The sequence below is a fragment of the Glycine soja genome, chromosome 8, assembly GCF_004193775.1.
Source record: "Glycine soja cultivar W05 chromosome 8, ASM419377v2, whole genome shotgun sequence".
NCBI lineage: Eukaryota > Viridiplantae > Streptophyta > Magnoliopsida > Fabales > Fabaceae > Glycine > Glycine soja.
In genome coordinates, this window is record NC_041009.1 from 6,226,268 (window position 1) to 6,239,505 (window position 13,238).

Genomic DNA, 13,238 nt, shown 5'->3' on the forward strand with positions numbered 1-13,238 from the left:
GGTGGAAGTACTAAAAAATTTTGATTTTTTATATGATGACTGATAAAACTCTTATTCCAAATATTTAACAAGAACTTCAACCTAATTTACTGATGTTATTTATTTATGATAATATTTTTTTATTTTTTATTTATTATTCATTGTGGTTAATTTATTATTTATATTTATTTATCAATTGTTGATTATAATTATCTTATTTTTTTCTATTATTTAGTGTATTAATTTTTTTGTGTTATTTAATTATTTAATCACCATATGATAATTTTCCAACCTCTTGGTTCTTCTATGCAGTCCACTCCAGCGGCTTGTTAATAAGTTACGAAGTGGAAATAACTTGGATCGTATTTATTTGTTTTCTGGTTGAATTCATATATTCATGCAAAGACGGAGTTAGCGGTTGAAAAATAAAAATATTTTAATACAAATTAAACTCATGATTCTTAATTCATATAATAAATAATAAATCGTTAACTCGCTTATTTTATTTAATTAACTATATTAATATTATTTTCTGTATCATCAATAAAAAAATTATTAATTTTTTTAAATTATCAAAATTTATAAATTAAAAAATATTTAATATATAAATATTTTCATTTTACGAAAATAACGAGAATAAATTATTCAAAATTTATATATTAAATAAAAATAAAAATAAAAATATGTAAATTATTCAAAATAAAAACATATAAAATAAAATTAAAAAGATTTATATATTAAATATTTTTTTAATTTATAAGTTTGATAATTCGAAAAATAAATTAATAATTTTTTATTAATGATACATAAAAAATAATATTAATGTAATTAATTAAACAAACCAAATGTATTAATAATCTATTATCTTATTTATAAATAAAAAATCATGAATTCAATTCTTATTAAGATATTTTTAATTTTTCAATTACAATTTAGCCTAAACGAATTATCACGAATTATCAAATGAAACAGGACCATTCATCATCATAATAAATGGCAAGCGCTGTAAGAACTATATGAAAGCCAACCAGGCAATGGCGTTTCTTAAATTTATTTCAAAACAATTAATTGGAATAACATAATTTGATCAAATAGGATTAACAAAAAACGATCACCAAAAACTATTTTCCTCGACCAGTTTCCCCATGGATATACACCTGTCATTGGCTTCCTTCTTCTATCTTTGTTTCAACGAATTGATTCTATGATCCATCAAAGTGGGCATGAAAATTGCTTCATTACGCGCCCCATAAACACCTTTTTGAGCAAGGAAATCAGGATAAACCGACCTGCTTATCGTTCTTATAGCATATATCAAACTGCAATGTGCAAAATAGGGTGGAAAAAATTAGATCAGAGACAGAAAGGGGGGTTGCAGAATGCAGAGTAATACAACTATGTAACTTGAATATAACATAATACTACTATTTACTAACCAAAAGAACTGACAAAATTTTAACACATTTAAAAGAGAGGAATGATCACCTGAATTTACTAGTTTCATTTAAATCAAGCCATACCACACTCTACTTACTAACATTTAAACCCCTTTAAACAATTGTTTTGATGCCACCTGTAGAAGTAGAATCAGTGATCAATATATTTCGCCCTCGCAGTCATTTACAGATCCTTACTATCCTGCCCCCCACACATGGTTGTAGACATCCTATTGTAACTCGGTCATTTCATCCAAGTTTAGCTTTTCATGATATTTCAAGTGTTAGCAGCTTCCCACTCAGGGACACAACCTCACAGGTAACAAAGAAAGATTTCTACGGCAACTAGCAGAGGACAGACATGAGGATAATTCACCAATCTCATTCTTTAAGTTTAAGCCATCTACCACTCTATGCAGATTGCAGAATAGTTTCATCTTTGCAATAGGATTCCCTACTAAGAAGATAAACTTGGAGAGATCTAGTTTCTCCTCATGTATATAATACTAAGATTTTGTGTTGGACTTTCATCCATTATATTCCAAGTGTTTTTTTAGTTGGCCTTGTCCTGCACTTATATATGATCTAAATAACCCAAAGGACAGTGATGTAAGGTCCCGTTGTGTTCACATGAGTGGAAACATTTAGCGGGAGAACCCATGTTCAATTCCCACCGTGAGTAAAATTTCTTTGGGCCAACGGCAGTCACGCACCACAAGCGAGATCAGTCTCAGACCCAATGAATTGGGGGACACCCGTGGTCTCTGACCTAGGACCAAAAAACTATATGACCTAAATTATTAGTAAAATATATTCTCTCTAAAAGTCTCACTATTTTCTAAAAGGATCTGTTTTTGTATTAATCAGAGCTTAAATCTTCTGCAATAGTAAGCTTAAACTATAAGTGTAAAAAATTGGTTATTCAAGACACCTGAAATTCAGAAAGAACCATTGTTTCAACTCTTCTGATGCTAGCATAAAGGCAAGAGCAAGTTCATAGAAAAGCAACTACTTAACAAAATCTCTTCATCTAAAGAGACAGAACCTGAAAGTTGTTTTTGTTCATAAGCCAACTCTTTGTTTGAGACTGGCCAGTCTGGCCTAATTGCTCATGCTCATCAACCTTATTAGACAGCTACCTCTCATAAGTATGAAGCCCTATCATATTGGAAGTACCCCCCCCCCCCCCTTTCTCTCTCTAATAATACGTTGATAATGCAACTAGTGCTCCAAAATTATGTTCAACTGGTGGACTTTAGTTCAAATAAGACATTTGTTTTCCAAGAAAAATCCAATGCTTCTCGAATGCAATGCAATCTGTGACATGGCTTCAATGAAGCCAGCAAGCACATTAGAGAAAACAAGACAGACTCTCAGTACTATTCCATGCGTATGGTAGAATGACCCACCAAACACAATAGAAGAGAAGATCTTTTGGCGCCTCCACCAACCAGGACCAGCCTTAAACATTATTAAAGGCACAATACTTGTATTTAAGTAAGACGGTCACAAATATTATCAGGATTTGTTGAGATGTCCAACATTAAACTAGAAATATAGCCAAAGTACTCCTTCTAAACTTGGACAATCCTCTCCTATTAGAGCAAGCTTTGAGGTGGAGCTAATTCTATAGTCCATTTCTAATAAGATACAAGTTTGATACATTGTACACATTAATAATAGGTGGCATCCCAAAATCCCCTTTCCACAAACAGTACATCATATTAATAACCTCAAATTAAATTCAACTAAACTAATAATCAAACAATGAATTTTAAGATTAAAAAATTAGGAGAAAAAAAATTCACACCAACCTTATTTAGACGGAGACTTATCCAATCACAAACATTCATCTAAGCATGAAGTGAAAGATCAAAACTTTTTTAATTTTAAGATATAACACCAAAAAATCACCATTATTTTATTCATTAATCTATTTCCTCAATTTTCATACATTGCCAATGTAAAAAAAAAAAAAAATTACATTATCAACCAACTAATAACCATCCAATACATAAGTAATTATTATGAAAATCAACAATTTCACATATATGGTAATTTATTTATGATTACATGATTCTAATTAACTTCCTAATTAGAACAAAGTTAAAGAGTTAAGTTGCAAATTCTCTACCTTTTTTGCGTGAAACCACCCTCATCTGGACACAGGCTTCTGCAGCAACGCAGTCAAGTAAACTTCCCCATTTTTTACCCCACCGGCATCGGTCTTATTCCCCGTCGCCCACTTCACCTTCTTGTACCCCAATTTCCCGATCAAAGGCGCATACACCTTCTCAAGGTCCACCCCTTTGCTGAAAAAATGATCCACCCAAAGGTACCCTCCTCCCCTCAGCACCCTATCAACATCCAGCAGCAGAAACTCCATCACCGTCAACGGAATCCACCGGTTCACGGCGCGCCCGCACCGCACTAGATCCAGGACGCCGTCGAACAGCGGAAGCCGCTGCTGCAGTGGCATGTGCAGCGGCACGAGCCCCCGCAGCGCGACGGCCTCGCTGTTCGGCGCCGCCACGTTCATGGTCGTGGTTACCACGGTCACGTTGCGGAGCCTCATCGCTGCGGCGAAGGAGCCGGTGCCGCCGCCGACGTCGAGGCCGAGGCGCAGCACCGACTTCGCGGCCGCCGCGATCTGAAACAGCTGCTGGATCGGGAGATCCAAATCAGTCTTATACGAATTGAACCTCGAAATATCACGAGAAGGTTGGAAGCCGAGGTTAGGGTTTTGTTTATTCAAGCAATCGAACGATTTGCATTGGTAATGATCCCAAATTACAGCGTTGTTAGGGAGGGAGGAAGGGAAGGGGTTTTTAGGGAGGGAATTTGGGGGAATTTGTTTCTGTGGTGTTTTGGAGAAGCAGCGGCGGCGGGGGAGGGGGTGGCAGCCGCGGAGGATTAGGGATTCGGCGAGGTCGGAATCGGAGGGGCAGAGAGAGAAAGGTGTGTAAGTCATGTACTTGTGGAGGAGTTCGGGGTGGTTGTGGCAGGAGGAGGCTATTGGGGAGAGGTGGGAGTATAAGAGTAGATCTGAGGGGATGGTGGATTTTTTAGTTGGGTTGTTAATGTTCTGGAGGCGCGTGAGGTGGTTGATGGTGGCGCGTATAGTGTGGAGCTGGTGGAGGAGTTGGTCGGGGACAGGTGGGGGTGGTTTGGGGGATTTGGGGGATTGGAGGGTGGAGGAGAGGTGGTAGAGGGAGAGGATGTTGGTGGCCACCATGGCCATTAAGAGGACCAAGTTCAAGGTCATGGTGGTGAAGGTGAAACTCATTTTTGCTTAGCTACAAAACAATACTACACTACACTCACTCACTCACTCTCACTATGTTTGTGTGTGTTTATGTATGGCTTTGCCTTTTTTGTTTTGGTTTGGACAATTTGGAAATGAGGAGCTAGAATTGAATTTCTGTTTTTAAGATTCTCACAAGTAGGGTTTGGGGTGTTGACTATTTGGACTTTTGTTTTCCTGGGAGTCAGTGAAGTAAGTAGACTAACATAGTGTATGTAGTGTAGTGTGGACTATGGAGGATTGGGATCTGTAGTATGTGGGACCAGGGAGCCTAGATTTACTGTGTTTATGTAAATCTAGAATCTATATCTGTGCCTCTGCTATGCAAAATGAAGACAAATTTTTGTTTAGGTTGTAGGTAAGGTAAGGTAAGTGGTTTTTTTTTTTTAAGTGAAAATAGTAGTAATTTACAGGGAAAATGTTAGTGCAAAATAAACTTCTGGATTAGATTGGGATTGTTTTTAGACTGGTTATAGTTTCATTGAGTGTGACATTCTATCAGTAAATAAAATTCAAAAATATTGAGTGTCACATTGTGTTGGTAAAACAAAATGTGTAATAGTTTAAGGCTTTGGAGTTTCTTTTTTTATTGACAAGTAACGGTGTGTTTGAAAAATCGTTCCAATTATGTTGAACGGAAGTTTTCCGTTTTTTCATGTAAAAATGGAGAAACAACGGGGGACTTATTTTGAATAGAACGTGAATACAAACAGGTACTAATAGTATTATTTTAATTTTTTGTTTTTTTTTTCATCTCATTTATTTTATTAATGTTATTTATGTGATATGTCCAAAGGATTGCAAGGATATATTTTGAGTGTATGAGGCGAGTTCAATTTGGTAATTCATGTCCAATGGCTTAAATATAGAAGAACTTCAGTTTCATGTATGCTGTTATTTTTCAAGAACTGCCTGCCAACAAGCTTTATGATTAATATATTACTATCAGTTAAAAGTCATATGAAATATAATTTCTTGTTATTGTAAGAATCTTTTTAAACTGACATCCAATTATAATTGTTATGCATGTCAAATTTATTATTTTTTATACTAATTGTCTTTTTTCCAGATATTATAATTATCTTAAAAATTATAAAAAGTTATCTCTAGTCACTTGATAATATAGAAATCAAAACACTAATGATATACACTTATTAAACGTAACACTATTTGAAATTTTGGACTGATTGGGAAATTTGGAGATAAAGTAAAGTGTTACCCGAATTGAAGGGTGAGTTGTAAGTAACTATCAAATAAAAGTTGGTATTAGTTTTGTTTAATACAAAAAAAATAGTATTAATTTCAATTAGGAGCATTAACGCCTTGGGAAGGGGATTGGGGTCACATAGTTGTTGGCGAATAAGGACGAGCCTCACAAGTAGTGAGAGCATTGATCTTGGTATAACGTGCCACGTTTCTCGCAGAAGTAAATATGGCCATAATTATCACTTTCCATTCTTTATCATTTTGTTCTTTGTTCTAATAGGGAAGTGTCAATGGCATACGGATAAACATATCAGAGAGACATTTGTTGCCTTACTTGGCACGTTTTGGCTCCTTGGAGAGAGTTCAGAAATGGAGTCTAACGCACTCTAGTTACGTCAGTATTATCAACTTTCAATAAATCTTTTATCCACTCTCCAGATCCATTTTTATAAGGGTAACTTTTGACGTAAAAGAGGGTTCATGGTAACGAGAGTGAAAGTGAATATTTCTCTTATGTCACGGGTAAATAGTGACCGCTATGTCAAGAAACCATCATCTCTAATTTGAATGTTTATATGACTTGTTTAATTTTAAATAATGTTGTTTATTTATTTTTTTAGTATATGACATGGCGTTATTAATATAAGCATTGTTACCTATATAATAAATTTATACTATAAATAATATATTTTTCAAATTTTATAAGATTCATAAAATTAAGTACTCATTTTAACAATCCTAACATTAGAATAATTTTTTTATAGTGTTTAAAACTACATGAAATTGAAAGATCCACTAAATTAAGTTAAACAACTCATCTAATCAATTATGCATTAAAATGCTCTTAAGTTTAATTTGAATGTAGTGCTATTAAGTGTTTGCAATGCTATTATTTTTCAATCAAATTTAATTAAAAGTCAGCACCAACTATTGAGAACAATATTTTATATTAATTGAAAAAAATAAAACCTAAAGTGCATAACTTATTACACTTAAATCTATCATTTAAGACGAAATAGTGCACTTCTTGTTTGGCCAAACCAACTCATTCATAATAACTATTCCATTCAAGTTCCACAATCAAGGAGCACCTTAATCTATAATGAACTGAAATTATATAATTATAGATGAATAAACTACATCAACTACGAATTAAACTTGAATAATGTATTGCGAAAATGTATCACGAGAATAGCAAGAAACCAAAAATCCACAATAGACACTTCAATGAAGTCTGTTCAGGAGTGAACCAGAGCAACAAATAAATATTTTTAACCACTCTTTTGCACCTCCCCTATGCTCTAAGCACAAGAAAAGCCTAACGCTCTTATACCAAGACCAAATATTTTAACGTCGTCATAGTACCCAAACAAAAGCCTCAAGGGGTCACAACATAAAAAAATTCTAAGCAGATCTCAAACTTTCCCAGTTTTCCTAATATTTAGTTACTACATTAAAAGATTGGCTTAACTTTTAGAAAAACAATAGGCGCCAGCCGAGCAAACCACCATTCTAAATTTTCAAAGGTGATCGTTAACAAAAAAAAATGTGCGATCAAAGAAATGCAAGATTCCAGAAATTATATCCCCATAATTTGATATGAACCTTTCTATGGGTTTGAAATTTAGACTACAGCTTCATGAATCATATAATCCTCAACATAAAAAGGTGGATAAGTACGGAAGAGTTTTTCTTTTTCCAGAGCACAAGTCAAGAAAAATAAAATATAAGCAACCATACTGCCACCTAAATGATCAAAATACAGAGGTGAACAATTTTATAGTTCCATATTGAATCAGAAATGAACAATTTCAAAATATTAGTAACTATTATCCAGACACCTAAAAATTTTGGAAACACAAAAGCCGCCATTGCATTTCGACTCAGACAATCCTCTCCAACTCCCTAGCATAACTAAGTGTCTGGTTGATGAGCTGCAGAGAGGGTATTTCTTTGCAAGGTGCAGATTCTTTTGCCTTTTGGAAAAAGACACTATCATTCTTAATCTCCCACTCAGGATGCTCCTGCAAAAAAAAAAAGATAATAACTTAATAACATGGAAACAAATGAAATTGTGCAAGGAGAGATGAATGATTTTCCATGTTGTAAACAGAATTATAGCTTAAAATTGTAATAATTTCAGATTCTAATTCTGTCAGAATTGGATTGGCCTCATCATATATATATTTGGGTTGTACAAATAATTACAGCATAGAATTATCATTCCAAGTTGAACTTCAATTTCAATTTCATTTTGACACCTCTAATTTAGTTGTCATGGGTTCAGTTACATTGGGTTTGAATAAAAAAATTGATTTGCAAGGGGCAGTGGTCAAAATGGTCACAACAGGGTTGGCGATGGCAGTGCCACAGGTGCCAACAGTGGGGCATGGGGGAGTAGGTGGTGGCAGTGGTTGTAAAGACAATAACCATTGGCAGTGGTTTGGGAGATGGGGCAAGCAGGTGGAAGCAACTGTGGCAATAGTGATGGTGGAAGTGATTGGTGGTGGCAATGGTAGCCCTTACAATGGAGATAAGGGAGGTGGTAGTGGAGGTAGCGATGATGGCAGCAAGGAGGGAAGTTGCACAGGGTGGAGTGGGGATTGGAAATTGTGATTTAAAGGTAGAGGTTAGGAGTTGTTAAAGGTTAGTTTTAGTTATATTACCATGAAATTATTATGCCTTTGGAATTATGATTCCAATTCTAAAAGGACTTCCAAGCATCATTATTACAAATCTCTAAGGTTCAACAGCAAGTCTCAATTTCATGTCCATTTTCATGCACTAAACAATCGCATAGTGTTTTTACTTTTTACCAACAACCCTCTAACATGCAAATATTAAGGTGTCATAACAATGCTCACCTCTTTAATATATTCCAGGAGTTCCTGGTCTGAGGAGAACAGCAACATTTGCTTGGCATCCTTAATTGAAAGATAGTCATAGGCCTTCTCACTGCAACCTGCTATTTCATCTCTGAATGTTTGAAGATAGATATAAACTAATTAGAAAATGAACATAGATGCACAAATGATAAAATAATGGAACCACTAGAGAGGTAGGTATTTGAACTTTAACATCATAATAAAGTTTGTGCTTCCACCCAATTGCCATTGCAGATAACAGAGAGAATAGAATTACAAGAATATAAATAACTCACAGAATTTAATAATAAATTTATAGAAACCAGTTTGCAGGAGAAAAATCCAAAAGTCTAAACTATAAGCCCAACTTCCGAAGAAATCAAGCAGTAGTTCCAGTTTTCACTAGTTTATCACTAGAGTAAGAGTTCAACCATCCACTAGGCAATTAAATAAAACAACAATACAATTATTACCTGACAGTCTTTGCCAAAAGATCCATGAAATAAACGTATGTATCATGTGGCACTGTCTGCCGTGCACTCAAGACACGATTGTAAGCCCCTTCCATAAAAGATTGTTCTAACTCCACGGCATGCTTAATGCAAGGATTCTCAAGAGCAGCAGATGAAAGCAATTCCAACTCAGTATGGAACTCAGCAATCCTATTCTGCACAAGTAGTCTCAACAGGTTGAGACCCAGTATAGGGTACTCCTGAGGAGATGGTGGAAGACGATTGCTGCAACAAAGGAAAAGTCCCCATAAAATTCAAAAACCCAACAAGGATGGAAAAAAAAAATTGCACATAACATCATACTTCAATATTGATAAAGTGTCTTGGCATACACTATACAGGTTTATGTTAAGTGAACAATCAGGAGATGTCCACTGTTTGCTTTGGTTGAAGATTCAGCTTTCTTCAGAGTAAAAATATATATTTATATGTGAAAAAAAAGGGACAAGAATAAGTTACCAGGCATCTGTATAATAAGGCTTCAACTGGAAGAAATCCCTTTCGAAAGCATCTTGATCCTCAATTTTCACACTAAGGACAACAGCATGCTCATATATATCCCCTGGAAGTTTAAAAACCAACAGGAAAAAAAACTTAGACATAAAACTTCTAACATTTTTTACCTTTTCATTTAATAAGTAGATATTATCTCATTGATGCTAATATGACTCATTCATGCAAAAATGTTTTAGTAACTTGTATGATTTAATTAATACAGCTCATCTTTCCATTGCCTTCAAGCAGCTAACACTATCTAAATTAAAATGAAGAAAAAATTATTACACTCTTGTCTTTTGCTTCTAATATAGGGTAAACCATATTACTATATTAGACGTGTCATTTAGTAAAACAAAGACCAACTTTTCTGCACAACCAGATACCAAAATTCTCTTAGTAACATACACAACAGGATTGTGTTAGTTTTGGCTGTATTTTATACTGCCTACAATGATAGCAGGTATAGAAGCAAAAAATCCATTTTCAATCACAGAGAGCTCATAGATAAACCAATGCATAAAAAATTCCTTAATGAAATCAAGCAAATTTAAGATTTACTAACAGAAACTGCTTCTATTATTAAAATAAAATGCCTGTAGGAATATAAATGCGTAAAAGTTTTTTTTTTGGGGGGGGGGGGGCAGTGTAACTGATTGGAGGGAAGAATGTTACTTGCTATTGTTAATTCATGAACTGCATTAGGTGTATCTGCAAACAACGGTGGCAGGCTTCTGAAACCTGTAAGTAACACCTGCAAGTAAACAGAAACATTATAACTAAACAAAATAACAACAGCTGCATTATATGTACCCAAAAAGAAGGAAGCTAAGACCTTGCGATCTTTCATCTTATACAAACTATATAGAACAGAGCTAGATTTCAAGCTGTTTGTTGCAGTAATCATATAAGTCCTATAAATACTAAGACATCATATTCTCCAAGTAAAACCATCTGTTCTATCATTGAGCTTGGGTGGTGAACTAGTAAATCAATCATCCAACTTCCAGCTGTAATATGTTCCATTATAGTTTGTACTTTGTATACAATAAAAGTATCCAGCAAACCACACTTGACTTATAGCGTGTTTGCTTGCACATTTATTATGTGTGTTTCTTCATCCTTTCACGTCTAATTCTAAGTTTTATAATCTATAACAGATTGCTTGGAGGTTGATGTGAATCCATTCTTGACTAATGCTAGACCAAACAGGGGCTTGATCGCTACACTGCAGAAATGAAATTAATCGAGCAACAATCAAAGGTAAGGATTTCACTCCTTTAAAGTGAGCAAGTATACTTAATTAGATGATAAATTGCACTTCCAACCATTGATTAAAAAAACCCATTAAGAATTGTAATAGCATCAGGCGCATCCATAACGAACTCTGAAGTTAGTTAGTTAGTTATAATCTCAACCACTGCGATTATTAGTATAAAGTACGCTCCATTCACTTTAGAGAGTCAAATCCAACGGTAAAAAGTAAAAAAAACCCAGTTTCTCACTACCCAGCATCCATAGAATTACTAGGTAAACTGCTTAAATCTAAAATAACATTCAGAACGCCCTACCGTAATAATGATCTCAAACTGAAGCAACCTACTCCAACCCACACTTTTCTTACTCCTCACAAGCCAAATTCAAATTTTCAAAAACAAAACTAAATAAAGCAACAGAATCGATCTTCAAATAGCAGAAACAGAGAAAATGGTGGGCGAATTTTGGAAATTAGTGAAATAAGTAAACTAGGGTTAGGTGCGGTGGGGGTGGGAAATACCTTTAGCTGAGAAAGGAGATTGGAACAGTTATCGAAGTCGTTCCGGAGAAACGAAGCCTTGAAGCGATCGAAGAGCTGAGAAACCTCTTTCAGCTTCGGATCCATCGCTTGTGAATTTTCTTGCGATGTGGTTTCACAACTTGAATGGTTAGGTTGAGTGCTCCCAATGACAACCTCAATAGAGAAAAAGAAAACCACAGCGATGGTGAAATCAACGCTGCTATGCCTTTCACGTTCCTAAACAATTTTATGCTCGGGCTTGGGCTTATATCAACTATATCGGCCCAGCCCATACTTTATATTATATTTTTTTTAACTAGAATTAGACTCCCTTTTCTTATATCTTTTCCTTTTGTCAACAACTTTTATTGTATTTGGTTCCTTAAACAAATTCTAGAGAGTTTGATGGATATTTCATTCTAATATTAATATTATGGGTACTTAAAAAAATATCATTCACTTTGTTCGGTCAAAAAATATAAAAAAAAAAAAATTGAGAAGGGAATAAAACAAAATAAAATAAAAGGATATATGACCATCTAATTATAATGTTAAATTTTGTATAACTCGGTATAACAACTCCTCTGCAATCCCTCCATGCAAGTCGATTAAAAATCAAATTTTAATGAAAAAAATAAGACAAATCCAACAAATAAAAATATTAAATTTGATTAAAAAGGAAACAAATATGGTCCCTTTTCATGTGTTTATGTTCATTCACCAACACAACCTTGTCATGAGCAATCAGTACACATTGAACATTTTTCTCTTGTTCCTCTAATCGGATTCCTCCTTGCAATAGTCATCTCCTCTTATTCATGATCATTTGACCGTAAAGCTTGTTACATCCCATTAAAACTCTAGTGTTATTTTTGTTGCTCCCAATTTCTTAAGAATTATGAATCAACCAATTCTATTGTTACTTAGTTAATTAGATTCTACATTTTTATCTCTACATGTTTTTTTTTTATGATTTCTCATTTTTGAATCATTTAATCTCTCTGCGATGCACCTTTTAACGCATTGTTGTATGCATCAATCCATGAGAGGATTGGTGATTTTAGGTGGTAGCTTCTGATTGTTTGTAACCAAGTGGAATAATTATTTGTAATTAAAGATAATTTATTTTGGTTTTCCTAAATAGATTAAAGGGGGTCATAGCAAATGTCACAAGAAAATAATATGATTGCAAGTACTGAAATTGAAGAACTATGTATCTAACTTTATATTGACTTTATTTTTTTCAATTTAAAAGTGACAACTTATATGTTGTTTTACTTTTTGTCAACTTTTTGTTTTATAGATTTTGTTATTTTATTGATTTTGTTATTTTATAAATTTCCAAAACTTTGTTTTTCAGAAAGCGTAGTTGATGTTATTAGTTTGACACAATAAGTATTTTTTAAAACTCAAATGAAATTGGTTCACCCATCTAATTGAGTTTATAATTAGTACTTGATCTTCTTGATTTTTCTAATCGCATGTATGACAAAATCGAGAATAAAATTTGAATTTCTATATTGAGATCAATAGTGTTCATTTTCTAGGGAGTTTTTCTTTTTTTCTTTGCAAAATTTCCAAGGGAGAAAAATTGATGTTAATAAACCCTATTTTTTTTTTTATTGCGAATCATTGTTTTAGATTGTCAAATATGTAAGCAATGAA

At 34.0% G+C, this 13,238-nt stretch overlaps 2 protein-coding genes across 2 annotated transcripts; both read right to left on the reverse strand.

Moving 5' to 3' along the window:
• Positions 1-971: 971 nt before the first annotated feature.
• LOC114421460 lies at positions 972-4,986 on the reverse strand. The gene is made up of 2 exons (XM_028387383.1): positions 3,551-4,986; positions 972-1,300 (listed from the first exon to the last, which is right to left on the reverse strand). The coding sequence occupies exon 1, from the start codon at positions 4,699-4,701 to the stop codon at positions 3,571-3,573; it is 1,131 nt and encodes a 376-aa protein (XP_028243184.1). The 5' UTR covers positions 4,702-4,986; the 3' UTR covers positions 972-1,300; positions 3,551-3,570.
• A 2,513-nt stretch (positions 4,987-7,499) lies between these two features.
• LOC114421461 (26S proteasome non-ATPase regulatory subunit 8 homolog A-like) lies at positions 7,500-11,800 on the reverse strand. The gene is made up of 6 exons (XM_028387385.1): positions 11,574-11,800; positions 10,472-10,550; positions 9,761-9,863; positions 9,263-9,526; positions 8,790-8,901; positions 7,500-7,949 (listed from the first exon to the last, which is right to left on the reverse strand). The coding sequence occupies exons 1-6, from the start codon at positions 11,676-11,678 to the stop codon at positions 7,809-7,811; spliced, it is 804 nt and encodes a 267-aa protein (XP_028243186.1). The 5' UTR covers positions 11,679-11,800; the 3' UTR covers positions 7,500-7,808.
• Positions 11,801-13,238: the final 1,438 nt, after the last annotated feature.

What these genes read in the sequence shown, in the direction of transcription:
- LOC114421460 (XM_028387383.1), bottom strand. Translation starts at nt 4,701, where the DNA reads ATGAGTTTCACCTTCACCACCATGACCTTGAACTTGGTCCTCTTAATG.
- LOC114421461 (XM_028387385.1), bottom strand. Translation starts at nt 11,678, where the DNA reads ATGGATCCGAAGCTGAAAGAGGTTTCTCAGCTCTTCGATCGCTTCAAG. An exon ending in CTTTTGGCAAAGACTGTCAG is followed by an intron (nt 8,902 to 9,262) that starts GTAATAATTGTA and finishes TCAAACATTCAG; the next exon opens with AGATGAAATAGCAGGTTGCA. An exon ending in TCCTGGAATATATTAAAGAG is followed by an intron (nt 7,950 to 8,789) that starts GTGAGCATTGTT and finishes TTTTTTTTGCAG; the next exon opens with GAGCATCCTGAGTGGGAGAT.